The sequence below is a fragment of the Aythya marila genome (genome assembly GCF_965140915.1).
Source record: "Aythya marila genome assembly, chromosome: 3".
Classification (NCBI taxonomy): domain Eukaryota; kingdom Metazoa; phylum Chordata; class Aves; order Anseriformes; family Anatidae; genus Aythya; species Aythya marila.
In genome coordinates, this window is record NC_139044.1 from 29,726,994 (window position 1) to 29,752,016 (window position 25,023).

Genomic DNA, 25,023 nt, shown 5'->3' on the forward strand with positions numbered 1-25,023 from the left:
GAATCCTCAAGATTTGCTATGTGCTGTGTATTCCCGCTTCTTCTTAACTATAAGAGCAACATCACTTTTCAGCTTGTAAATGGTTAACTCAAGTTGTTTTCCAACATCACTTATCATCTGTGATTGTCTCTCTGTAAAAAGACGCAGTACCTGCAAATTATCTTCCTGCTAAAACATAATAAAATAAATGAGTTGGGCTGAACAACCATGTCATTTTTTTACTTAAACAGCAAAGAATACCTGAAGGTCTCATGGGTTTAACTACGGCAGTAACTTAATAAGACGGGAGGCTAGAATAAACCACAGCCTCAAAAACTAAAATTAGGATCATAATTTTATGTTCTTTTGCCAAGGAGAAGAATATGCATCACAACAGGAAGGATGTGTTTGGGAAGGTAGCTCTGCTCTTTCTCCAGGCCAGATGAATTGCACCACTCTTTTGCAGCAACATCTGAGGGTGTAAGACTGGGCACAAGCCAGAGCTTACTTCACAGCTACCTTTAACTAAGCGGCAATGAATTTTTCATGTATGCACAAAAGAGATCTTGTGACTTGACAGCATCTTTTGTCCTTGCGATAACCACCAATCATCCTGCTACTAGATAACCAGAAATTAAGCAGTGGGTTTTAGAAATGTATAGCCTGTAAGCATCTCATACCTTTGTTGATAGACAGTTTAGTTCTTCAATTGCAGAAAACAAATACCAAGATCAGGAGAAACACATTTGCTTTATAATTAATGTCTCTTATTCTGAGAAGAAAAACTTGGATCTGCATCCCCACAACGGTTATACTAAAAATGCACTATGGTTCTGTAGGCTAAGGATTAGGCCAGCATAAGACGAAACAGTAAACAGCTACCAACTTCCATCTGCACAGGAAACATAATACACAGTTCTTTAATACAGTTGGGCCTGAAGTATTTGTTGGGCTAAAATTCAGATCATACTACTCTTAACCCGGATGCTAGAACTGCTGCAATTACAATATTAAATACGGGACCGTGTTAGAGTTTGTTTTGTTCCCTGCTCCCAACCATACAAAGAACAGCCTTTTCTTCAGCTGAGATAGTGGAAAGGAATTACATTAGGTTATTGATGCTTTTCTCCCTGACCTAGGCAGTAACAGTTCACAACAGTCTTACGGCCTAGAATGTCTTTATAAATGCTTCCTAAAGAAACAAATGTCCAAGCCTGCTTTTACATATGCAGATTTACAGTACTGAATACAGGCTGTTTCAAATGTCTGCTAGAGGCTGGGGACAGCACTCCAACTCTGAGCTGCGTTTTAGGCCAAATACATAAGAAGCCAAAACAAACTGATGTTTATATGTTTCTAACTTTTTCCCTGCAGAAAAACCATAAACACTGAAAACAGGAAAATGATAAACCAGTTGAGGAGACTTTCTTACCCTGTATAACTTAAGGTTACACAGAGTCAGAAAAAATCAAAAGAGTTCAGTGTTGCTGGCAAGAAATTGGTCTATTGAGCAGTAACAGGAAGAGCTAGAGCCCTCATGAAAAGGTCGCACCATGAAAGCCTACATATGCCATAAAGTCTCCTTGCCAGCTTCAGTAAAAAATGGCTACATTGCCAAGCAATCTAGAAGACTTCCTGAATACCAAGCCAACCACGTCTAAAAGCCCATTTGCATCACACTCCTGACAAATCTGACTTGTGTTCTAGAGGGTAGTTTTGTGCTGAAGAGTTATTGCTTACTTAAAGTTGTCAGAGCCTGAAGTACAACTTATGTAAATTAGAAAAAAAAAAAAAAAAAGACAAAAAGAGCCATCCTGAAGAAACCGCATAAAGAAGATGATGACAAGCTAATTCCCATGAAGCACTATGTAGACATCCAGCCAAACACCTAACAACAGGCCTGGTTAAAGTATGGCTTCCCTGATAAGCAGGCACTTCTGTAGCAACATGCCCACCTGAGTGAGGCTGTTGAACTCTAGTGTTCAAACTTGCATGTCTGACTGCACACAGTCTGCAGGTCTTGGCAGTACCTCTGGTCCCGCGCAAACCACCTAGAAAACTCCAGGATAAGAAACCAACTGTAGCCCAGCCATACCCATCCTGTGATTCCACGAATCTCCAGTTCCGAAACCTCCAGTTTCAGATTCCTAAATCTAGGACAAAATTCCTTAGAAAAGTGGCCTCTGATCCTTAAACTTGCAAAAACTTCGTAAAAAATTGTAAAAACTTTACCTACCGGTGGCCTGGACTGCTTCAGCTGAAGGAATTGCTGTCTGACCACATTCATGTTTTGATAGAAGATCTTAAGGGCCTTAGCAAATTCTGCATCACAGCTGGTCCGATGGCTGCACATCTCTTCAGTTTCTCCCAAAGACTGTTTCATCATCTTAATTGCCTTGGTAGGTGACTCAGCTTTCTTCTCTAAAATGCAAGAGACATTTTTTTATTATTATTAATAAACTTAAAAAAAAAAATTAAATATATATCTATCTTGAATTTATTGTCATTGGAAATGGCAGGCTAATTCCCTTTGTCAGAGGAGAAAAAGTCAGGGGGATATAAATTAACTTTCTGTAGAGCCTATGTCCTAGGGCAGTACTGGTAAGGGAGAACTGTAGCAAAAGCATGAGATACTGAGACAGTTTGTGATGAGCACTGACTTTCGTGGTGTCCTGTGTCCCATTTCTTTAGTTTGTCTTTAAGAAGGACATTTTCTTCTCTTAAAGCTCTGTTGACCTCTCTCAGCAGCTCTGTCTCTTGTTCCATCTGCAGCAGCTTCCGGTACAGTTCAGGCACCTCGTTACCTGCATCCTGTATTTGTTACAAAACTGCAGTTCAGCTAATTATCACCGAATCCTTACTGATTCCCATCTATGAAAAACACTTCTAAGCAGATAAATGAATATTCCCAATGGGGAAATGGAACTGTTACATTCTTCATGTTATTGAACTTTGAAAACAAACTTTTCTATGGCTTCAGATGGATATTTTTTCTTTCCTTACAGTTTTATTAGTCCTTTAAACAAACACTCATTTATTATTTCCCCAGCTGCCAAGCCAATGTTCGCCGGCCTGTTGTCATGGTATTTCATCAGCAAAAGTGGTAAGAGAATTTCTGCAAGTATCAGGGGCAGTGCTTTAGCTTTACTATCTCTTTCCGTATGTGTGTACATGCATGCATACACAGAGCTGTACATGTATTTATACACATACAGAAATATATACATATATATATATATATGTATATATAAAACAATTGTACTGAAACGTGTGTGAGCACACATGCACCTGTAGAAATCACTTAACTGCTTTCATTTCTTTTACAATCTTTTACTCTCTAATGTAATTAAATAAGCTGCGAAGGTCAAGAAACATTTACAATGGAAGCACCTCACTGTGGTGCTCCAGCAAATGTGTGCAGAGCTGCTCAGCACTTGCATCCTGCAGCTGTGTTACACCCCAGCCAGGCTCTGTCATCCATTACAGTGCTTCAGAGCAGTACACAAGGAGTGCTTTGGGCTCAGATGCAGCACTGTGCTTAATTAGACGTTTCCCGGCAGCCTTCGCTCATTACATATTCCCATAAAAATCAAGTGGGTTTGTCGGAATGTAGTTATCGGTAATCCAGGTACACTTACCAGACCAGCATTGCTTGCAGTCAAAGCTTTGGGATTATCAACCACAACAGTGCCCTCACTTGTGAGCAAAAGACCATCCAAGGAGTAGTCCATCTCCATGCAACCTTCTGCAGCAAAGGAAAGGCAAAGCATGGTCAGGACTCAGCCATCACTTGCTCTTTGCTACTGGTGCCCTTATTGTACACTGTGTACGTTACTTAAGGTGAAAACAAACACAGCCTATTTTTAAACTCTGAATTCAAGGCAGAAATAGTCTTTTCCCCAGCACTTCAACCAAGCTGAGAGCCAGCATGCTCATTTTAAAATTATACCATGAAACCACTAACTGTTTTTCACATTCTGAATGTTTTTGTTTCCGTAATGATGGACAATACAGTTTGATTCTATCTACCAACCATCACTGAAGAAAAACATAAAATATGTAATATAAGACTTTCAAAAGTGAAAATTTCAGGAAGAAATACCTTGAAGTCCCCACAAATCAACAATTAAAGCATTTTTCTGTAAATAATTCAAAAATTCATAGGATGCATTTAGAGCTGAGAAATGGACTGTTTCTTCTATCTTCGGATTCACGTTTTTCCAGACAGGTTTTGTGTATAAAGACCGTGGAAGATCATAAACTCTATACCTAAAGACAAATAATGCAAGCATAAAAAAATAATTAAAAGCCAATTCAGTCTCTGAAAACGTCTCTATTTAAATACACACAAAAGTTGAGCAGAAACAAATACTGCAGCATTTCAAGGTCAGCTGTTCTTTCCTGCTCAATAAAGTGCCTTATGCAGTCATTCAGCATCCGCAGGACATGTGAAAATATTACTGTACTTTATTAATTTTTAGTTCTTATTCTGTTGACAGCAGCAGAGTGGGAAGCACACTGTCAAAAATGCTCAAAAAGCTTTAAAATATTCATAACTCCATTTTTTATTCTGAGACTTCCAGCTTTCTGCCTATTAAGTAATCCAGGGGGCATTTCTCCAGCTCCACCCGTATCTTTGAGGATAACAAATGAAGTCATGTAAATCCTTGCTCAACACGGACCTTTTAAAAATGGGAGGGATATTTTTAGGCCAACACTGCATATCTCTCTGCAGTTTCAGAGATTCAAGGTTAAATTCTTGCTGCAGCTTAAAGGCCCCAGCAAAAGAGATAATGGTTTATGCAGGCTCATGACTTCCACAGGAGCAAGGCTAAACCTGCTCTCAGTTTCACCAGGAGCACAAAACAGGCTTGTTCTGAGGAAGCAGGGAGTTGGTGCAACACAATACCCTATCTGAATGCCTCTTCCCGCAGCATCCCGCAACCATTTGACTCCAAGGCACTCTGCAACGTGAATCTGGAAATCAACCCTTCGCCCCAGCAGCTCCAGCGGATCAATGACCATATCGTCCTCCCCAAAGAGTCTGCAAACAGAAAGAACAGCGATGCAAATTTGACCCTGGTCCTCAATCAACATCAACACAGGGTGATAACAGAAATGAGGACAAGGCTGGGATCAGAGAGGAGAGCTGCTGTTTGTGTGACTTGAACATTTTGATAATTAATAATTACTGGCAAATGAAATGACAGTTTTATGTGACAGCTAGTGTGCTGGTTTTAGTTTTTTCTTCCTCTGCACATCCCCAAGTGAGGACAGAGGCTATGTGACCTTCATTATCATATGTTAGTATACAGAAAACAGCTATGCTTGAAAGAGAAAACAAAGGAGTCCAGAAAGACAATACGGATGCAGGAACCATTCAAAACAGAGAAGGACTAACCTGAATCCATTTTGCAGTATAATTATTTTCTCCATCAGATGAAGCTTCTATCTATGTTGATGGCAACATTACTCAGCTAAAAGAAACTGTGATACTTCCAGCCTACAAAGATCTGCAGGTATAAAGAAAGGGCCTGAGGAATAGGCGCAGGAACTGCTGATATATCGACCCCGTTGCCGAAACTGCAGGAAGACTGCTCAGCTCTGACTGTCCCTCTGTGAGCTGCCAGCTCCAGCTGGGGACAGGGACAGAGCTGTCAGTCAGCAGGGCTGCGAGTGTGAAAAACAGTTCTGGGGCCCTCCCTCCAGAGGAGACAGAAGTGGGGACGGACTGCCCCTTGGTGTTGTCTAATAATCTGGAGCCGATGCCCACTCCCATTTTCAGCAGTGAGATCTCTGAATGTCTCCCTCTTCCACATTTTGCTCAGCACTGCCAGCCTTCACTCCCAGTCACACATTTCAACAGGTGAAGTTCCCCAGTTCCTTTAACAAGGAACGACCGACAGCTCTCCAGTACAGAGGCGGTGGATATTTACCTCCCATCGCTGGAGCACGGAGACAGGTCGATCAGCAGGACAGCTTCCTCCAGCCCTTCGGAGTTCAGCAGCTCGGTCTGCTCCTCCAGCTTCATGCGGTACGCCAGTGCCTGCAGCCAAACGTGAGCGGATCCCACATGAACAACCTCCACCGGGTCCCAGAATGGGTCGCTGTCCTGGTTCACGTCCATGTTCTCCCCTTCCAGAAAACGCTGGTAAAGTTCCTCCATTAGGAACTTCCTATTAATGAACTTGGCCTTTGACCATACCCACACCTATGGAGGAGGCAAAGGAAAAGTGATGAAGTTGGACAATCACGGACAAGGAGAACAGTAAAGCACCTCTCCACCTTGAGGAATGATCGAATAAACTTGGAGTCACCTCTGAAATTACTGAAAAAAACTACCCTGTGCTGCGCAACCTGCCGGAGAGATATACTTTAATTTTAACTTTCTTTTCAATAAAGACTGTTGACTTATTTCTTAAGGGGCTATGGAGGATTACTGGTCATCATCCTCTCTACAACAGTCCTTTATGTGCAGGCTGATGTGGTCACCTCTTCTCTAAAACAAATGAAATTCAGTTCTTTCAGCCTTTCATATCAACTGAAATAATTTGCAGCTCTTAGAATTTCATATTTAAAATATACAATAAACTGTTCTGACTAAGCTATCTCAAAGTTTATACAAACACAATAGAAAGAGAAGATTTGTGTTACTGACTGGTGTTTGGAGCATTCACCTGTAACAAAGAAGCGTGAGGCTTAAGACTGCTCCTAAGAAAGATCATTTATCAGGCAGAATGGGGATTCAAGGGATTTATTAGAACACAACTACCTTTCACTTTCATTCCTTCATTTCATCCCAGCCCAATATTGCTTGTTAATTTGCTTCTTCTGCATTAAGATAGTCTTCCTTTGATCTTAGTTTCCGTTGTTTTCAGCTTTAATATAATTTGTTATTACAACCAGCAGCTGAGAAAATACCACTAAATCTAAAGAAATTAACTCTGGTTGGTTCCTGAGGTTCCTTCTCCTGGTTCCATCACCGTTTTTAAAGAGCACATAAGGGGCTCATATCTATGGCCTAAGCTTTGCACATGCCAGATTTATACAAGAACAAATGGAAATGCTTTCACAAAAAAATATAATGGCATCTTAGGTTGCAGCTGCAATGGTTTCAAAGACTAATGGACATCAATGATGGCAAAATGAGGATAAATTACATCATAAAGTGCTCCTGTAAACCAACAATTTACAAATTAGAGTGTGTCTAAACGGGACTATTAAATATATGAAGTGAAAATGTAAAATCGTTTTTCTTTGTCCAACAGTAGCACTTTCAAATATTTCAAATACAATGGTAACAAGCAGTTGTAGAAAAATCTCTGGTTTCAGAAGGGAGAGCTAAAGATCTCTCCTCCATTATTTAAAAGGTGAAGCTTTGTTGCTAAGCAGCCAGAGATCAGCTGCAAGGGAGCAGCAGCACCTAAGGAGGTGTCAGTGACGGAGCCACCACACGCGGCTGAAGCTGATTTGTTGCAGAGAGGTTCTCTGGCAGCCTCCCCCTGCACTTGTTGACATCAAACACGCCTGCTTTACTTCACCAGGTGCATCCCTGCTGTGATGTTCAGTGACAGAATGTGTCTGAAGGTAGCTAACTGCACCCAAATGCTAAGGCAGACACAGTCCTCGAGGGGCAGAAAGAATACACCTCAAGGATCTCCTGTCCATGCCACAAGCTACCCAGGAGCATGGCCATCCTGTGAACAAGCAGCACATGGGTTCCTTTTTAGAGATGAACAGATCCATGGGCTAGGAGGAGTGCATTTCATGTATGGAGGCCCACAAAAAGGGCGTCAAAGAGTGGAAGAGTAAAAGAAGGGCGTGGGTCTGTTAAGGCACAGCAGAGACAGCCATTGCAAGGATTCAACGTCTGGCTTGAGAACGAGCACACAGCCTACATCTCTCTTATCTTCTCCTAAAGCCTGCTGTTAATGCGTGAGCCCTTCTTACCTGATTTGTCGTTGCATGTGTCACTTTTACTGTTATTTCCTTTTGTAGGTCATGGCCTCTGGAGTCTGATAAGGCTAGGTTCTTCACCTTCAGTTCAAATTTGAGCTCCTATTAATTAATAAAGTTTCTTAAACACATTCCAATCCAAGACACCTTTTGCTACATAATTTGGCAATATTTTCATATAAGAGGAAAAATTATACAGATGTGTGTGTGTATATATATGTATATATATATGTATATATATATATATATATATATATATATATATACACATGTATGAACCTGCTTATAGAATAAATTCTCATAGCAATCTTCCTGCAGTGTCTAGGACTTGACATTCCCAATATTTCAAATTTTGGAAAGAATGAGGCTTCCTTTACATACCTCACTGGCACCATACTCTCCCACCAGGGTGCACAAAGAAAGGAGAATACTTATCCTAACAAGTTTATTTCCATTTTTCCTTCAGGAAACTTCTCCAGAAGTTAGTTAGTTAGTTAAAATGCTGGGAAATTGCATCTTGATCCAAAGGGAAATCTATCTCATTATTCCTAACTTGAACTTGGCTGAGGAGGAATTCTCCCTTCTTGGACTTTTCATCCCCTTGAAAACACCATGGCAGCCACTGTTTGCGTATTTATACAGTGCAACTACCCTGACACTCCGTTTGCAGCCTGCATTCCCAAATTCACGTTCCCCCCATCTCCTCTTCTCTCTGCCTGCCAGATGGTGAGGGAGACTGGGGAAAGCAAAAGGATTGGGGCGCTAGGAAGAGTGAGAGCACTGGCAAATGCTCTTACAGTTATTTCTATTCACACTTAAAAATGTACCAAACGAGTCCAACCCACAGAAGTTGGGGAAACCTTACTCACCTTCTTCAGCTCCTGGCTCATCTGATTCGCCTCCGCCACCAGTGGCATCAACTTGATGTAATCGTGGAACGCTGCCAGGACACTGGGGTCTGCTCTGCCCTCCCCGCTGCCCGCAGCGCCTTTCCGAAGCGGTGCGCCAGGGGGCAAAGAGAAGGGGTAAACAGGCTGCCACCTGACCCGTGGGTAGCTTTAGGAGGGTGCTCATCGACTGCCAAAATACGATTTAATGCTTCTGGCCCTTGCCGCTCTCCTGCTCTGAGCTGGGTGGGCGGCACGCAACCTGCTCTCATCCCATGGGGAGAGGGCAGCACAGGAAAAACAGTAGCAGAAACACATGCTTTGCTCACAGCAGCCTACTTCGCCTTTCTTTCAAAATCGGGCTGACAAATTGATCGGATTAGAAAGTGGATGTCAAGCAGGGAGCTTCTGTCCTGTCTGATGTGTGAAGGATTTCCCCCAAACTGTTACAGGACTCGATGTCAGAGTCCACTGTGGTACTCCTTAGAACAGAGTTTCACTGTTCAGTCATTAATTCCCTGCTGTCTGCAGGTGGGGACTGCTTTTTCTTAGGAATTCAGGTTTTGCAGGGCAATCCAGGATGAAAAAACAGGGACATAACATCTGGATTTGAAGCAGACACAATTAGGTATATTTAGAGAACTGGCTCAGCCCATTCTGACCACCTACAGATTTTGGTGATGCAACAGAACGTCAGCTGAATAATTTTACTTATTTATTTATTTATTAAGACAGAGAATGTGTGCTTGGGTACCAGAACAGCTCTTTACACACAAGTGCTGAGGTGCATATTTGCTGCATCCCTCCCCACAGGAGTGAGGCAATGCTATCAAGTTTCAGGCCTGTAGGCCCAGTCCTCTGGGTGCCCTCAGCACTCCCTGAGACGCTCACCACAGGTGATCAGCTGGACCTCAGACAAACGCCTGAAGGCAGTGGTGTGATTACAGTCACAGCTCTGCCATTCCGTAAATTAGTGAATATTTCTAGAGGGATGGAGTGATTCAAAAGATGAAACTGTCAGGGCCATTAAGGAACTCAAAATGGCCTTGCAGATTAGCACACAATTCAAAAACAATGCACAAACCCCCAAGTTCTTTACGAACAATAAATATCTGAAAGCAAAAGATCCACGTGACATATTCCCAGGACCCAGGATTGTCTATGTTATATTTACCAACTAAACATTTTGCTCACTGGACTGATCACATTAAAAAATGTCAGGAAAGTGAACTTCAAAAAAAAAAAAAAGTAATTTTAAGAAAAGTACTGGAGGGTAGCATTTCCCCAATGTACAAAGAAAAAAATATATGTAGATGAAAAAAATTAAAAAGGAGCAAATTTTAGGGGAGCAAGGGGAGTGGTTTGGATGACAGCAAAAGAATATTTAACATTATATTTTGTACTATTACCTAATGCGATCACACATACAACAAAAAATCCAGCATAGAGAGTTAATGGAGCAATGTTAAAAACAAAGGGAAAGACTATTTCAGTGTACACCTGGTGATCCTGCCTGGAAGAGCCTTCTCTGGGAGAAGCTACTCAGACAATAAAATGCACTGTGGAAGGCAGCACTAACTGCGTGTGCTGTGCAGCGTGCAGTCCTGAGCGACCTTCTCATCTGGAGTGCTCCTGCATTATTAAAAGTAATCTGATCTCACGTAATCTCATCAGTACTGCTCACTTTTTTTTTTTTTTTTTTAAATATAAGAAGCAGTTCTAGCACTAAAGAAATAAAAATAAAAATAAAAATAAAAATAAAAATAAAAATAAAAATAAAAATAAAAATAAAAATAAAAATGAAACTATGGTAAGAATGGGATCTGTGTGTAATAAAACCCAAAATAATTATCCAGACCTTCAGCTGTCAGGCTGCTCAGTCTGAGACGCAGAGCAAACGCACATTTTACTGTTTATCAACATGGCAGTATAAGTAAGCTCACATATGTAACAGCTAACAGACACACCCTTGGTTTCTTGAAATAGCACATTATTACATATTATTTATTATATAATATTATATATTATTACATATAGTAATTTCAAAAAATTAAAAAGCATTTCTCTTTCTATAGTATTAGATAGATATGAAGCAATTTTTCTGACTCATGGCTGCTTCCTCATAAGGAACTGCGCAGCCTCCAACCCCCAGCAAGAACAACATGCAAACTGCAAAAGAATAAGGCAGATTTGGAAGGTGTGTGCATATGATCCAGGGTGTGACAAAACATCAGTCCCCACAGAAAAGCATCACCCAGTGCCCAAGCAGTGGTGCTTACCAAGTTTATCCACACTGAAACCTTCTGCTGCTGCCAACTCAGACTGAAAGAAGTCGTAGTCGTATCTGCTAAGGTCCTCCTCTGTTCGTTCTGCAGGTGGCCCGACATACAGGTAAGCACTGTTTGATCCCAAAATAACACGATCCTGAAAGGTTAGACACAGGATGCTGCTGAAGTTATGGGTACAGCATGGCAAAGGTCACCAAAGGGTAAAGTGTTTGCAAACACTACACAAGCTGGCAAGACTTTAAAGAAAAGTGCTTGAGAGGAGAGGACCTGTGTGCTCCCATGGACAAGGAGGGGGTTGACAAAGGGTGACCCAAACCCATCACGGTAGTTGCAGCTGAGAGACCTGAAAATCACCGCTGCCATTGGCACAGCAGCCAGCATGAGGAGAAGCTGATCACCAGATCAGTTTTGCCTCATCTATCAGGAAGAGAAACCTGCTCAATACCAGAATATAAAAGCAGACACAATGGCTCAGAAAAAAGACCCATCCATCCCAGTATCCCATTTGCGGTGCTGTCCCTCAGGGACAGATTTCTAAGGAGGAGTACACATTCCAGGCAAACTGCAGAGCTGCTGCTTTTCTGGGAAGTGATCCCTCTACATTGCGTCCCTTAGTGGATTTCTGCTTCGTGAAAGAAAAAGCTACATCCTCTCTGAAGCAAAGTAACGCAGTTATCATTTCCCCAATGTCTTCTGGCAAGAAGGACTGATTAACTACACCTTTGTTTGGGACAAACATGGACCTTGCTAAGATTCATTTGGTGTCCTTTAATTCTGGCCCGTTGTATTCCCAGTACAGACTCACATGCATTATTTTGTGCTAACTGGATAAAAACAGAACCAATTGCTTAACATTTCAGTAAGAAAGGCACACAGGTTATCCACATCTATACTAAAAATCATTCTGAGGCTGAACAGAGATTTTGAGCCCAGCTGTGAGGTCAAAATCTGGGGTAGGAGCTTGCTCCTTTAGATGGATGGATTTTTTTATTATTATTATTAATTACATGACAATACATTACATTACAAAAAAAATACATTATATCAAATTTATGTTCCCTTAGACACAAGATTCTGCCTGAGGACACAGCGAGCAAATTAGAATGTTTTTTTCTTTCAGGGTTTTGTTTTATGCTCCAAGAAAATACTCACCAAGTGCTGCAGCTTTGTTTTCCCTGTGATGGGCACACCATTCACAACGACCTTGCACATATCTCGTGGTGCTAGGGTAACTTTGCCATCAGCATTCGTAAACGTAGCGTGTTTGTCCGAAATGCTGAAAGATGTTCAATTTTCTTGTGATTCACTTTTTGTTTTTAATATGAGAACCATCATAGAACATTAAATCATAATTTCAAAGACAAGTTTAAGCTGCCATTCATTAAGTTTAGGCTGCCATTCAAGAGGCAGTTGCCACAGTTTTACTTCAAGTTTTTGCCACTACCAGAATGGCAGTTTCTAGAAACATAAAAGCTTATCAGTTATACTTTTTAACCTTTCCCTTAGCAGATACCATAAAAAGTTCAAAATAATCATAACCCATGTTTATGCAGTTTATGCAATTTCTTTAATTGAAAACTAATTAAAATTAAACAACTCCAAACAACATGAAGATCAAAAAAGCAGACATCTTGTTTTCTACAAATTGATGTACTTACCCCAGACCTCTTAGGATTATAGCATTTGAGGTTGATTGACCAACATCACAAGTACCTTTAAAAATAAATAAATAAATAAATAAATAGGCATTTTCCAGTATAAATTATATGTGCTTTGCACACCAACAGGTATACAGTGCTGAAGTTTTTGCATTACTTTTTAGTTTTTCTCCTTTGAATCACTATGTTGAGCTCTGCTTAGCGCTAGCCTTTCACATTAGTGCTGCTACTTGAAAATGACAATATAGTCAGTTACTTTCTCTTTAGAAAGACAAGACACTGGATCCTGAGAAACAAAAAAGGATTTATTCCATGTGGCCTCTGGGATTGCATACATAAATAATTCGAACTGTATGTGGGAGACCCCAGAAAGTCCTGGGTTCCATTACCAGCAAGTAGATGGCAGAGAAAATCATCCAGAGTAAATAACCTGTGTGCAACAGGGTACCAGATCTACAACTCTATTCCCATTTCTGTTAATTGCAGCACTCAGTCAGTCAGTGGTGGAAAAACAGCAAAGCACAACCTGCAGAGGAGGGGTGAGATGTTCAGTAAGTAAGGCAGTAAGGAGGAATGTGGATAGTGTGAGATCATCAGCTTGCAAGAGTTCACATTTTCAAGCCAACAATTTTCAGGGAAGAAATGGCTGACAGAAGACCTGGGTATTTCTTATGACTTCTTTTTCTATTGCATGTGACTTATTATTCCATTGTATCTTAGCATTTTTTGCAATAGAAACAACTCTCACAGTATAATTCTTCAGCCCACTCTGATCTCAAACAAGAGGAGCACGTTTAAAAGTGCTAAAAGTAGGTAAGTGCTTAAGGAAAAAAAATAAGTTAATCATGACTCACATGGCTGAGCAACCTAGTGCAACAGCAGTTCTGATATGTCAGTGTTAAATCACAGCACTATTTATATGTTGTCTTCAGGACTTTAAAATATATTTACCATCCTGAATGAAATGCTTGAGAACCCATGAGAGCTGTGGATCTTCATTGATATTCAGGAGATAGGGGAACGTTTCCATCATCCGCCTCTCCTGAGCAAGAATTGAGAAATATGTCATTTCAGTGGGATGCCTGAAATAACAGCTAATATTACACATAGAGGTGTTTGGTTGTTGTTTGTTTGTTTGTTTTGCGTGTGTGCGTGTACAAGATAGATCATGACCATACAGCAGTTTGCATAAGAACATCCTAAAAAAAAAATCGAAATGCCAAATGCTCAACAGGAGATTGCATTCTGAAACACATTCACAGTCTCCAATTCCTAAAAATGCATTCTGGTTTATCAGAAATGCATGGGAACTCTGCAGATGATTTGAAAAAAAAAGTGATGAAAAAAGGTTTGGTTTAATGTTTCAGTTACAATTTCAAATCACGCATCTCAGGATGATGTTAACCTCCACATCACCTTCAGTGAGATTAATACGAGGAACTGCATTCAATTTTGTGCATGAAGCTCATAACTCATGTCTTAGCAAAACTCAGTTCTATTCCGTGCAACAAAATACTAAGAAAGAACTATTTGTTTGGAATTATCCCCAGAGCTGCTTTCTGCAAAAATGAACAGCTTATGCTATTACAGGTATTATTTGTTACAGCAAAAAAAATAGCAACCTTCTCAGCACTGGGGTCCCAAAGACTGAGGCATGGTCTGAGCAGAGACTTTACTCCATGCAGCTAGAAGCAGTCTGACAAAGCAGACTGGGAACCAACAGCAGGGAACGGAGTAGGATTGACTGGAGAAATGGGAAACAATTCCCCAGATGCCTTTACTTACATGTGCTATCTACACACACAGATGAATGCTTCTGAATCTAGCACTGATAGCATACAAGCATGATAGCTGTAATCTGGGCTTCCCCTTGCTGTTATTGGGTGGCAGCTACCTGCAAGGAGTGCAGGAATGGCTCGTGAAGAGCAGCAGGGAGGAGAGCTGCGTACAGCCTTTCTGCAAAAGGTGCTGAACAAGCTGTTGATCACAGCACCGCCAGGTCCTCCTTTCCCACAGCAGCCTCTCCCTGACTCCCTGGCTCTTACATGCCACAGCCTCCTACTGAAAGGCTTCTGTCTGGCTACAGAATTCATGTCAGCGTGGGTTGCTTTCAGAAACATGCCCAAAACTAAAAGGAAAAAAAAAATAACGTTTTATTTCAGTAATAATTTCTTATAGCCACAAAATAAATCCAAGAAACTATAATATACATTGACGGTAGAAGCAGACAGAATATTCTGTTATCTAAACTCAAGCGAGAATCAGTATGACATTTTGGACCCTTAACAGAGGACTGCATTATCACCACTTTACCCAAGCTTAAAAGCCCTGTGAGTGTTGTGTCGGGGAACTGCTGTCAGAGATGCGTGCAAGCAACAAATCTTAAAGATTGCAAGAAAGGGAAAACATCAGACTCAAAGAGCAGAGGTTGAGGCATCTGGGTTCAGCCACGATGCCCACTGCTGGGAGACTGGCCTGGGTGACGGCAGCGTACTGCTGCTCCCACTCCTGCCGGGCTTCCTCCAGGCGAGCCTCCCACGCTGCCTGCGTGCTCCGCATCCACCCCTCGCTCTCGGCCAGCAGTCGCAGCTCTGCTGAAGAGAGACAGCTTTAACCAGGGCATACGCCTGTGAAACAGCAAGCCCCAGAGAGATGAGGACTGGCAGCACGGTGGCAGCACACTGGGAAGTGGCCTGGCCTCTTGCAGAGCAAGCCCTTACTCCCCGAACCTTGTAAGGTGGCATGGGGTTTGCTATCCTCATCCTAAACTGGAAATTAAGCTGTAGTTTTCCTTCTCCTCTTCTAACCAACAGGGGATCACTAAAATATTCTGTGCCCAGTACGTGCACAAGAATTGACTTGGCTGAATCCTCTTCAAAGGAATATGCAAATACTAGCCAATTGCACGTTTCTACCTCTTCCTTCAGCTCTGATGTTTGTCCACACTCATCTTGTTATTATATTCCTTAAAGTGTAAATATTTTTTCACTCCTGCCTGCTGTGTCCTTACTTAGACTTGCTTTGATCTTTTACCTTGAGCAAACCATCAACACTTGATAAGGGGTCTGACTGAGAGACCAGATGTGGCCAGACCAATGCTGCAAATGCATAAATGAAACAAAAACTGTTTCTCAAAGTGCTTTTTTTTTTTTTTTTTTTTTTTTTTTAAAGTTTTTAAAAGCAGCATCTGTTTTGATAATATCTGGGGAAAAAAAAGAAAAAAGAAAAAAATCCCAATTCACTACTATCAAATACTACACACACATCAACAGACAGAAACACAGCAACGCTTAAGTGTCTAAATAAAGCAGAGGGTGAGCTGGCAATGAGGGAAGAACATCCACCTTGTGGGGCTGCCCATCTGGGACAACGTTCCCAGTAGTCTCAGTTCTTGCATTCCTCATCTCAGGGGCAGATGGAGTCCTAACCCAGACAGGGGCGGGTGGCACTGCCATGCACGTGCTCCCGTCAGGGCTGGGCAGGGTTACTGCAGGTCTCCAACACTCCACGTCCTCTCTTCCTCCCACAAGAGCTTGTGATTTTGAAATACTTGGGACTGGCGCACCAGGGTCAATATTTTATACAATTCCTTGATTACCCCTGCCATCCACTTTGTAAGAAATTCACCTGTGGACATAGCTCAGCTGCATTTCCATCGTACTGCTCCAATGTCACAGACTACCAAAAAGGCCTCCTGATAATGTTTTGGAAACTCCAAATCTACTTGTTATTCATTTATGCTGAAATACATACGTGTTTCATCAGCTATTGATCTCCCTGTGCTCCCGGGCCCAGACAGTCTGGACAATAGCTTGTTATTTTCAGCTTTCAGTTCTCGTATAAGCTTCTCAGCAGGACTTGCATTTACCACTGCTTTGTTCCTGATCTTTTTTGTCCTTTTCAATATGAAAACACATAAAAGGGAAAAAAAGCAAAAAAAAAAAAAAAAAAAAAAAAAGCTGTAACACCATCTCAGCAATGGACAAGATTTTCTGTCAGACATGACTACTTTTTTTTCCTCTTTTGTTCTTTTCCCTGTTCAGAAATATCCCATGCAGCTCTGAAACTTCAGAAGTTAAAAAAAAAAAAAAAAATCCTGCAGAAACTTTGCCCCAGGGCTGAAAGCATTTGATGTCCTCTCTTGTACTGCTACAGCAATCACAGCCCAATTTGATTTTGCCCATCTTTTCCATCTTACCCTAACCTGCACCCACTGCCACAGCTGCAGTGCCTCCAGTGTGTGGGGCAATGAGGGACAGGATACCCCAAAGAGGGACTTCTTTCCCATTAAACACGGGCACCACAGGTCTGCTGGCAAATACACAGGTGGACTCCAGCTGCTCCCACAAGGAGCTGGCTCAGGTGCACGGCGCTCATCGGCACATGAAAGCAATTCAGCTACCTGCAGAACTGAACTGGTGCTGAGAACATTAAATCTCCTGCTCCTGACACCTGCCGGCAGCCAGGACGCTGCAGATGCAATGTCCCTGAGCCACGGTCTGCTTCGGGATAAGGGATGTGTAACTGCCTGACCTTTTCTTGTGGGAGCTGGAGTAAGAAGGAATTGATACGGGGATTAACAGTGAAAGGACTTCCCCAGTGAAAGGACTACAAAGTGAGAGATTATCTCTCCTGAGCCTGAGAAAGGGAAGGAGGAGAGCAGGAGCCTTCTCCTCCAGAAAAGAGACCCAGGGAAAAATAGTTCCCTTGCCAAACAATTCAGTTTTTTAAAAATATAAGCCATTCACGAATAAGAATAAATTCTTACTACACTGCTCTTGCTTATTCACAGATTAACTTTTCCTTCATCCTGAGCTGCTGATCACTTAGAATTGGTATTTTTTCTCATTTTGCCCAGCATCTGCCTGCAATTTGCACCTAGACCAGAAAGGAAAAAATTATAGAAGTATACCTTTCAGCATACCGTAATGTTGACAAAGTTTCTTCGTAACAGATGTCTGCTGGACTGACAGCTGCAATCTGTAAACACACAAAAAATATTTACTGATAATAGATTTTGAATAAGATTTTTTAAAGTAGTCTTAAACACTTCTGGCTGTGAATGTACACTTTTTAACACTATTATAAGAAATGAGAAAGAAAGATGAGCAGATACAGGTAGTATTAGTAATACTAATGCTTACCCTAGCATCAGTAAAAAATAAAAATAAAAATAAAAATAAAAATAAAAATAAAAATAAAAATAAAAATAAAAATAAAAATAAAAAATTGATGGTTCTTCAACAAGTAACAGTTGTAAAATATGTCCTGAACTTTGTTCACATCATCATCAATGAGTTAAGAAGGCTAGTATTTGAAGAAACTCAGGTAAACTGTTTTAAGACTATAAGCATTTAACACAATTGCACATTTGCTATTCATATTTTCCCATCTTTAATTTAATGGTACTTTTAAAAAAAGTCATCAAAGATGCTGGAACACACAATTCACCTAATACAAAGAAAAGAGCCTATGGGAGATTTTCCTACTTAGGAAGGCAATATCTGATCCACAACACAATGATCTCAGAAATCAGGAAAAAAATCATTATACAGCCTAGTTTTACATAAAGAACACGACTTTTATATTACACAAATGGCTATGAGTTTCACAGCTACATATATCTGTATATTTTTTATATTAAAAAAAAATGTTTTCTGCATGTGTCTGCAGTAGGTTTTGCACATTTTGTGCCAGCCACATTTGCATTTGATAACCACAAGTGCTGTCCATTTGAATAATACCTATGTTCTGGTAGTAGTGGCAGAAGTGCTTTCACCTTTATGGTAGGTAGAAAGCAATCTCAACACAAAATTAGGCCCATTTTCACCAATGTTGGAGCCACACAATTCTATTTCAACGGATAAACTGAGGAGTTATAAATTCAAGAATCAATTTACCATGATTGTCTTGCTGTTCCCTCCCAGAGCAGATTGCAGGAGTTTAGTCAGCACGGAGTCCCTGTACGGGATATGCAGCACTTTCTTCCCTGTAGCTGCCTCAGCCAGAGCACTGCAGGAAAACAAAGTGAAGTGAAAAGGGGTGAACAACATAAGTACAAATATGAAAAAGCAAGCTTAGGGGGAAAAAAAAAAAAAAAAAAAAAAAAAAAAAAAAAAAAAAGAGACAGATTAGATAACTTCAATATATTCATTATGGGAACACAAAAAGTCCTCCTTCATGCACCACCTAAATAATTTGCTGTCAAGATTTTCAGACTGAAAGGAAAGTTTTGAATGGCTCAGTTCAAGAGCTTCAGAAAGGCCTGGATGTCTGATGCACTGAGCAACAGCCCTGTGAAGCTGCCTCACCTCAGCCCTGCTGCACAGCCTGCCACTGCTTCAAAAGATGAGCAGGCAGTCCAAGCACTCACAACATATGAAGCCAGGAAAAAAAAAATATTTTTTGTTTTCATGTGCTTATGTACATCTTGGGAACACAGTGAGACTTCACTTAATAAGTACTTTTACTAAACCACACTGCAAGGAAGATGTGAATTAAGAGGCTGTTTTTCAAATGTAGAAATTTGTTTTCTACTTCACAAATATTAAAAAAAAAAAGTAATAATAATTACCTGATGACATTTCCTAGCGTGGTTAGGCTTAGGTTTACACGTGTTCCTTCCTTCAATCTATCTTTTTCAGATCCTGATGATTTTTGCCTTTCACTTCCTGCCAAGTCCACCAGATTTATAACTGATTGCTTGGTGATTGCTTCATCTAGAAAAATCTGGGAAGGTATGGTGTCAATATAAGGAAATGTTACCAAATAAATGGTTAAGGTAGTATTAAGATACAGAAAATGGAACCCTGTGCAGAAATTCAGAGTAAATATTTTGTGATATTTACCAATAGTGGAACATTTTATATATTAAGAATTACTTGACATGTGAGAGCTGTAAAGGTGTGCCTGAAACAAAAAGACCTGCTGTCTCCCACAATTAAGCAGCAGGCAATACGACTCATCCCTTGCACCCACGGAAAATGGGGTGGAAATCCCAGGTTGTTTCTGGACATCAGCCAGATGCTTCTAAAGACCGCTTATAGTATCTGGGAAATGCATTTAGGACGTAGAGAACCTTAAATAGTGAGCCTATCTGCAAACAGGCCGTGGTTTAGGATATCTCTGACTTCACTGATCTAGGCCCCAAGAGCAGCGGTGTGACAAAGTGTGAGTGCCAAAACCTGACAAGGCTGGCCCTGCAGCCTGGGGGTGAGGAAACCTGGTGTGTTCTCCACCTGCTGGCTCTGCCCCGGAGGTGGTAAGAAACACAGTGCAAACAGCACCTGCACACTGCACCTGTTTGAATTGGATTGTGACGACCATGTGGGATCGACTGCTGCTGGCATTCATGGTGGTTGTAGCTGTTGTTCTCATCTTATTCCCTTGATCCATTAACCTCTCAATCTGTGCGTAATTATCACAAGGCACCAACTTCAAACCGTCCACATAAAAACCTTGGTGCCGATCTTCTCTAATCTTGAGCCCACTGGGCTTCCTGGTCTTAGACAATAAGTCTATTACCTGTGGAGAGAGATTTGTAGTTAGAATATGTTACTAAAATAAAATTATAAAAAAAAAATACTATTCTTAATAAGGACAGAATAATAAAAAAAGACAAACTACAGCTCATCATGTGGCAACTATTCTGACTTTACTGTGTTTAGAAACTTATTCCCAGAGAGTTCCACTTTCCATTTAAATTTAATCTACGTTGAAAGTTCATATCTGTAGACTTAAAGATGCTGGCAAAATTATGACATTATTAGTTTTAAAAGGCTTATTAAGCAACTAAAGCTAATAATGTTTGTTTTCCTGTGCATTCGTTTTTCCACTCTCCTTCCTGTACACTACATCAAATTTGACTGAAATTGGCCACGTGGCTCAAAACTAATGAAGGGAAAGGGAAGGGAAGGGAAATAATTCATTGAGACTTATACCATCTTCAGAAGTCCCTCCCAGCTTAAGAGAAACAGCTTAGCCATTTGCAATTAGTAATGCCTCCTATGTCTGCCAGGACGTGGAGATAACATCAACAGCGAAAGGAAAACAAAGTACAAATCTTATCTTAATTGCTCTTTTCCCCAAAAAGCCACTTAAAGCAGAAAAGCACTGCAGAGGATGAAACAACTTGGCCACTGGCGTGCAGAGCAGCTGGCTGTGATGCTGGAAGGTGGCTGCGGTGGCCAGCTGAGGCTCCTGCCCAAACCACTGCTGGGGCTTGGGGCACAGGTCCCACTTTGACTTGTCACTGCAAAGGGAGACGTGGGCCCTCAGTATGACAGCTCTTGCCAAAGACAGCACTGTTTCAAGAGCCTAGTATTGGTCTGAGATCTTCCCAACAGAACTCTCCGTGTCCCACTCCGGCAGCAGCATAGCAAAGCAGTTTATGAACCTGAGCAGACTTGCTACCAGACTTTCATTTAGCTCAAGCAGCAAAAAAATTCTTCTTGGTCCAGATAATGACTACACTTGTCAGCCAACACACCCAGGAGGGTCATGTTAGGAGAACAAAAAGGCTTATTTTCAAATTACAGCGTGCAGAAAATCAAGAAATGTACTTAGAAAACTAAGATTTGTTAATACTGAAATAAAACAAGATCATTACCTGTTCATTATAGATTTCCAGCATACTGAAAGTAATCTGTAAAAACAAGAAGTAATGAGAAGAAAAAATGCATTTGAAAAAAAAAATCCTCGCAATAGAGTCATCCCATTGTAAAAATAGCACAGGTGCCATAAATCAAATCTTCATTTCATCACAACCCATTACGTAAGTTCAATTGAAGCAATTATTTATCAGATCCATACTGCTTTATCACAACTGTTTCTTCTCCAGCATTTCCTTAACCTACCCTTGTATGCATAGACTTTATTGCTCTCTATAGAGATTACATCGTGAGGTATATTTCAATAAAACCTATGACTTAAAAAATTATTAAGCAGCTAGACAGCATTGTAGAAAAGTCAAGAAGAATAAATGTTAATTTTCAATAGCACTGCTAGCTAGCAGGACGGTTCAACCAGTATTTCTTTTCAAGACTATTTTAACAAAGAAAAATCCTATTTTCCTATTGCTGATTTCTGTGTGAACATCAGTGACCGTACACAAATTACCTGCATAAGGGCACGCGTAGCATGAGAGCACCTGCTACATCACGGTGGTCAGATCACAGACCTTTTCCATTTACAGGCAGCAGCAAGCACCAAGGAAGCAGTAAGCAGAGGCACAAGGCTGCCAAGCCCCAAGAAGCAGTAACAGAGGCAACAGCAAAGACCCAAACTCTTCGGAGACTGACTGAGGGGGCATTAAGAAACTGCAAGCACAGCCCTGAGAAGGGCCAGCCCAGATTTTGCAGTTGGTAAGAAAAGGGAAGCAAGGTGCACGTATTTTGCATCCTGAAGGAGGGGACCTAAGGAACTTTTAAGGAAGAGATCAAGTGGGGGGAAACAAGGGGACGACTGGATGAGGGAGGAACAGTCGGAGGGAAGGATGAAAGGGGCTGGTTGTGTACAAAATGCTGCCTGTCAGCATGTCTGTCTGCCTGAACCCTGTGTCTGATCACTGCAGCTTGTCCTATCTTATTGAATCCTTCCTTAACAACCTAGCTGTGTAAATTCCCTCACTGCCCCATGCACTGAGTGCTGCAAGGTCTAAGCTCCCGTGACTGGAGTCAGACCTCAGGTGGCAGCAAACCCTGTACCTGAGGCACCAGCAACCACAGCAAGTGATGGCTCCACCATGGGGACTTGGTGGGACCATGGCTCAGTGGGCCTCGTTGCCCTTGGGGCTGACAACTGAGCAAGCTGAGCATCAGCAAACAAAATTGGGCACGGGTGACAGAGGCCCACGTGCCTGTGGTGGCAGCAGGGGGAGCGGTGAGGGCCTACGTGCCTGCAGATGGACTGGGGGGCATGGCCCCAGGGCCTATGTGCAGGGGGCAGTAACCAGAGGGGGCAGGGTGCTTGTGTGCCATAACCATACGTGTGTGGGCATGCACATGTCATTTGTGAGCCAGCTCCATGGTGGGGTAACCAGGGAGGAGGAGGAAACTCTCCAGAAAGACTCAGTGCAGGAGCCCCATCTCCAGGCGCAACCTGCTAGCTGGACTTGGGGCTGTGCTGATTTTGGGGGAGCTACAAATGTGGGCATGCGCATGAGTGTGCACAGTGACAGCGTGTGTGGTGTCACCAGTGAGCATCAGGTGTGATTAGCATAAGAGGAAGAAGGGGACTCTGCACTTATAGTTTCTGGGAGTTGCCATGGTGGCAGATGGGGAATGTTAAAGGGAGAAGCCTGGCTCTGGTATCCTGTATTTCTGTCATGAGTGTGTGTGATGAACACTCAGCCTTCTTAGAGGCTGAACCTGCAAATGGGAAAGGTCCTTGGGACAGAGACCTCTGGGTCTGGGGGGTGCTGGGCCCAGACTCCTAGGAGCTGCCAGGAGGAGCTGCGTTGCTGTCATTAATAGCAGTAACAACTCCAAATAGGATTGGTCTAGGTTGATCACCAGGTTGATCTAGTGAAATGGGAAGGAAGGCGTTTTCACTATTTTTTTCATACCACAGAGGTACACAATGGATGATGACATCACAGGACATTCACAAAACACAGCCTTATGGGATGGAGTTGTGGAGACTGGCTACGGAATAGAAAGTGTTCTTTTCTTAAGGGAAGTAACACAGGACTGAGTCAGAAGTAGCCCTTGGTCATCAGGCTGGCGTTTTTGTAGACAGAAGGCACCGCTGAATGCAAGGGAAGTGTAATGCCTACAGCAGTGCTGGAATGTGCCAAGTGTTGCTGCATGGAAGTTACTTGGACTACAATTGGAAAAGGATGCAGATGGAGTGGGAGCACCTAGCAGCTACAGATGCTGTAGTACGAGGCAAAAAACATCTTTCCTATTGTAAAGAAGAGATACAACACTATAAAACTCTTTAACAGGTATACAGAAGAAAACACTGATTTTCTTTACTAGAGGTATTGGAAAGATTTTCTCACAAGCAGCCTGTAAGAGAGTGAGGTTAGGAAGCATAACTAAAATTAAAATCAGCTTACTTTCAGTTACACCTGTGACAGAAATCCTCATTTTTAGGGATCATCTGTAAGTCTAGCTCTATTCCATCAACTTTTTATTCAACACTTATAAGACCTACTATGGTTTGTACAGTCATTTGCTCCATATATTCACAGTTTCTATTTTTTCTAATTTCAATTAAATAAAGTCTTCACAGTACAATCTGGAAAGATTTGGGGAATAAATGACAGTTTGTTGCTAATCCCACCTGGTACTGCTTGTTCTTTTCCTGACTCTGGATTGCTTTGAAGAGCTCTTCACACACACTGGGAACCAGTCCTCTGTTTGCACCATACCCGATCATGGAATAGCTCTTGCCCGAGCCGGTCTGACCGTAGGCTAGGAGAGTAGCGTTATAACCTTGCCATGCACTCTCCAGCACTCCTTGACCAAGATCACGAAATACCTCTCTCTAAAAAATTATCAAATAAATCATCTTGAAAGATGAACAGGCAAATACATACAGAAGCACTACTGCCACGTCAGAGTGCCCTCACTAGCAATTTAAATGAAGAATCAGGATTTGCAAACTTATTTAGAAAGACTAAGTTCTAAGAAACAGAACTAAGAAACAGAACTTAGAAGTTCTAAGAAACTAAGACTAACATAGACAAAATGTAGATGATGCTTCAAACCAGCAAACAAGATGCCATCAGTCAGTTCATCCCATTGACGTGAGTGTTAATAACAAAGACAAATGAACTGACTAGTCTACAACTGTGTATTAGTTACAATTGCTGCTACTTACCTGGCCAGCATAACTGTTGGATCCCGCTGAGATGAATGTGCCATTCTCATCCTTTAGAAAGCCACTGTGAGACCAGTATGCCAGATCGAAAGTAAAGGTTTTCATGTGCCCTGGATTCCTAGGATCATATATGCTCGTGCTGTTGGAGTTCATAGAAATCACACACCTACTTCCTGCATCTTTCTCTCTCTGTATTGAAATTATAATTGTAGTATCAAAATACAAGCAGTCATTCACTAAAAAAATCATGGTTTAGTCTGGATTTAAAATAAGTTCAATAGCAATGTACAATGTACTGGTAGTTCTGGTGGAGTAAGTCTGCTCTTGAGCCACGTGACATGACAGGAAGCCAAGTGAGACCTGACGGTGCTGACAGATGAGTAACGCTTTGTGTTATTTCACAGTATTGTTAGATTGACCTAGGCAGTA

The 25,023-nt window shown here is 41.5% G+C and overlaps 1 protein-coding gene across 1 annotated transcript; it reads right to left on the reverse strand.

Annotated features, from left to right (window-relative positions):
• Nucleotides 1-6: 6 nt before the first annotated feature.
• Nucleotides 7-24,747, reverse strand: LOC309877090 (kinesin-like protein KIF28; the record flags this gene model as incomplete). Its single annotated transcript, XM_082758171.1, has 22 exons — nt 7-168; nt 2,216-2,400; nt 2,640-2,790; nt 3,618-3,724; nt 4,082-4,248; nt 4,889-5,023; nt 5,916-6,190; nt 7,930-8,037; nt 8,805-8,923; nt 11,102-11,246; nt 12,263-12,386; nt 12,769-12,823; nt 13,720-13,810; nt 15,244-15,362; nt 16,522-16,664; nt 17,681-17,748; nt 18,669-18,780; nt 19,343-19,497; nt 20,068-20,292; nt 21,377-21,412; nt 24,055-24,258; nt 24,595-24,747. 22 exons carry the CDS (start codon nt 24,745-24,747, stop codon nt 7-9), a joined length of 3,039 nt encoding a protein of 1,012 aa, XP_082614297.1.
• Nucleotides 24,748-25,023: the final 276 nt, after the last annotated feature.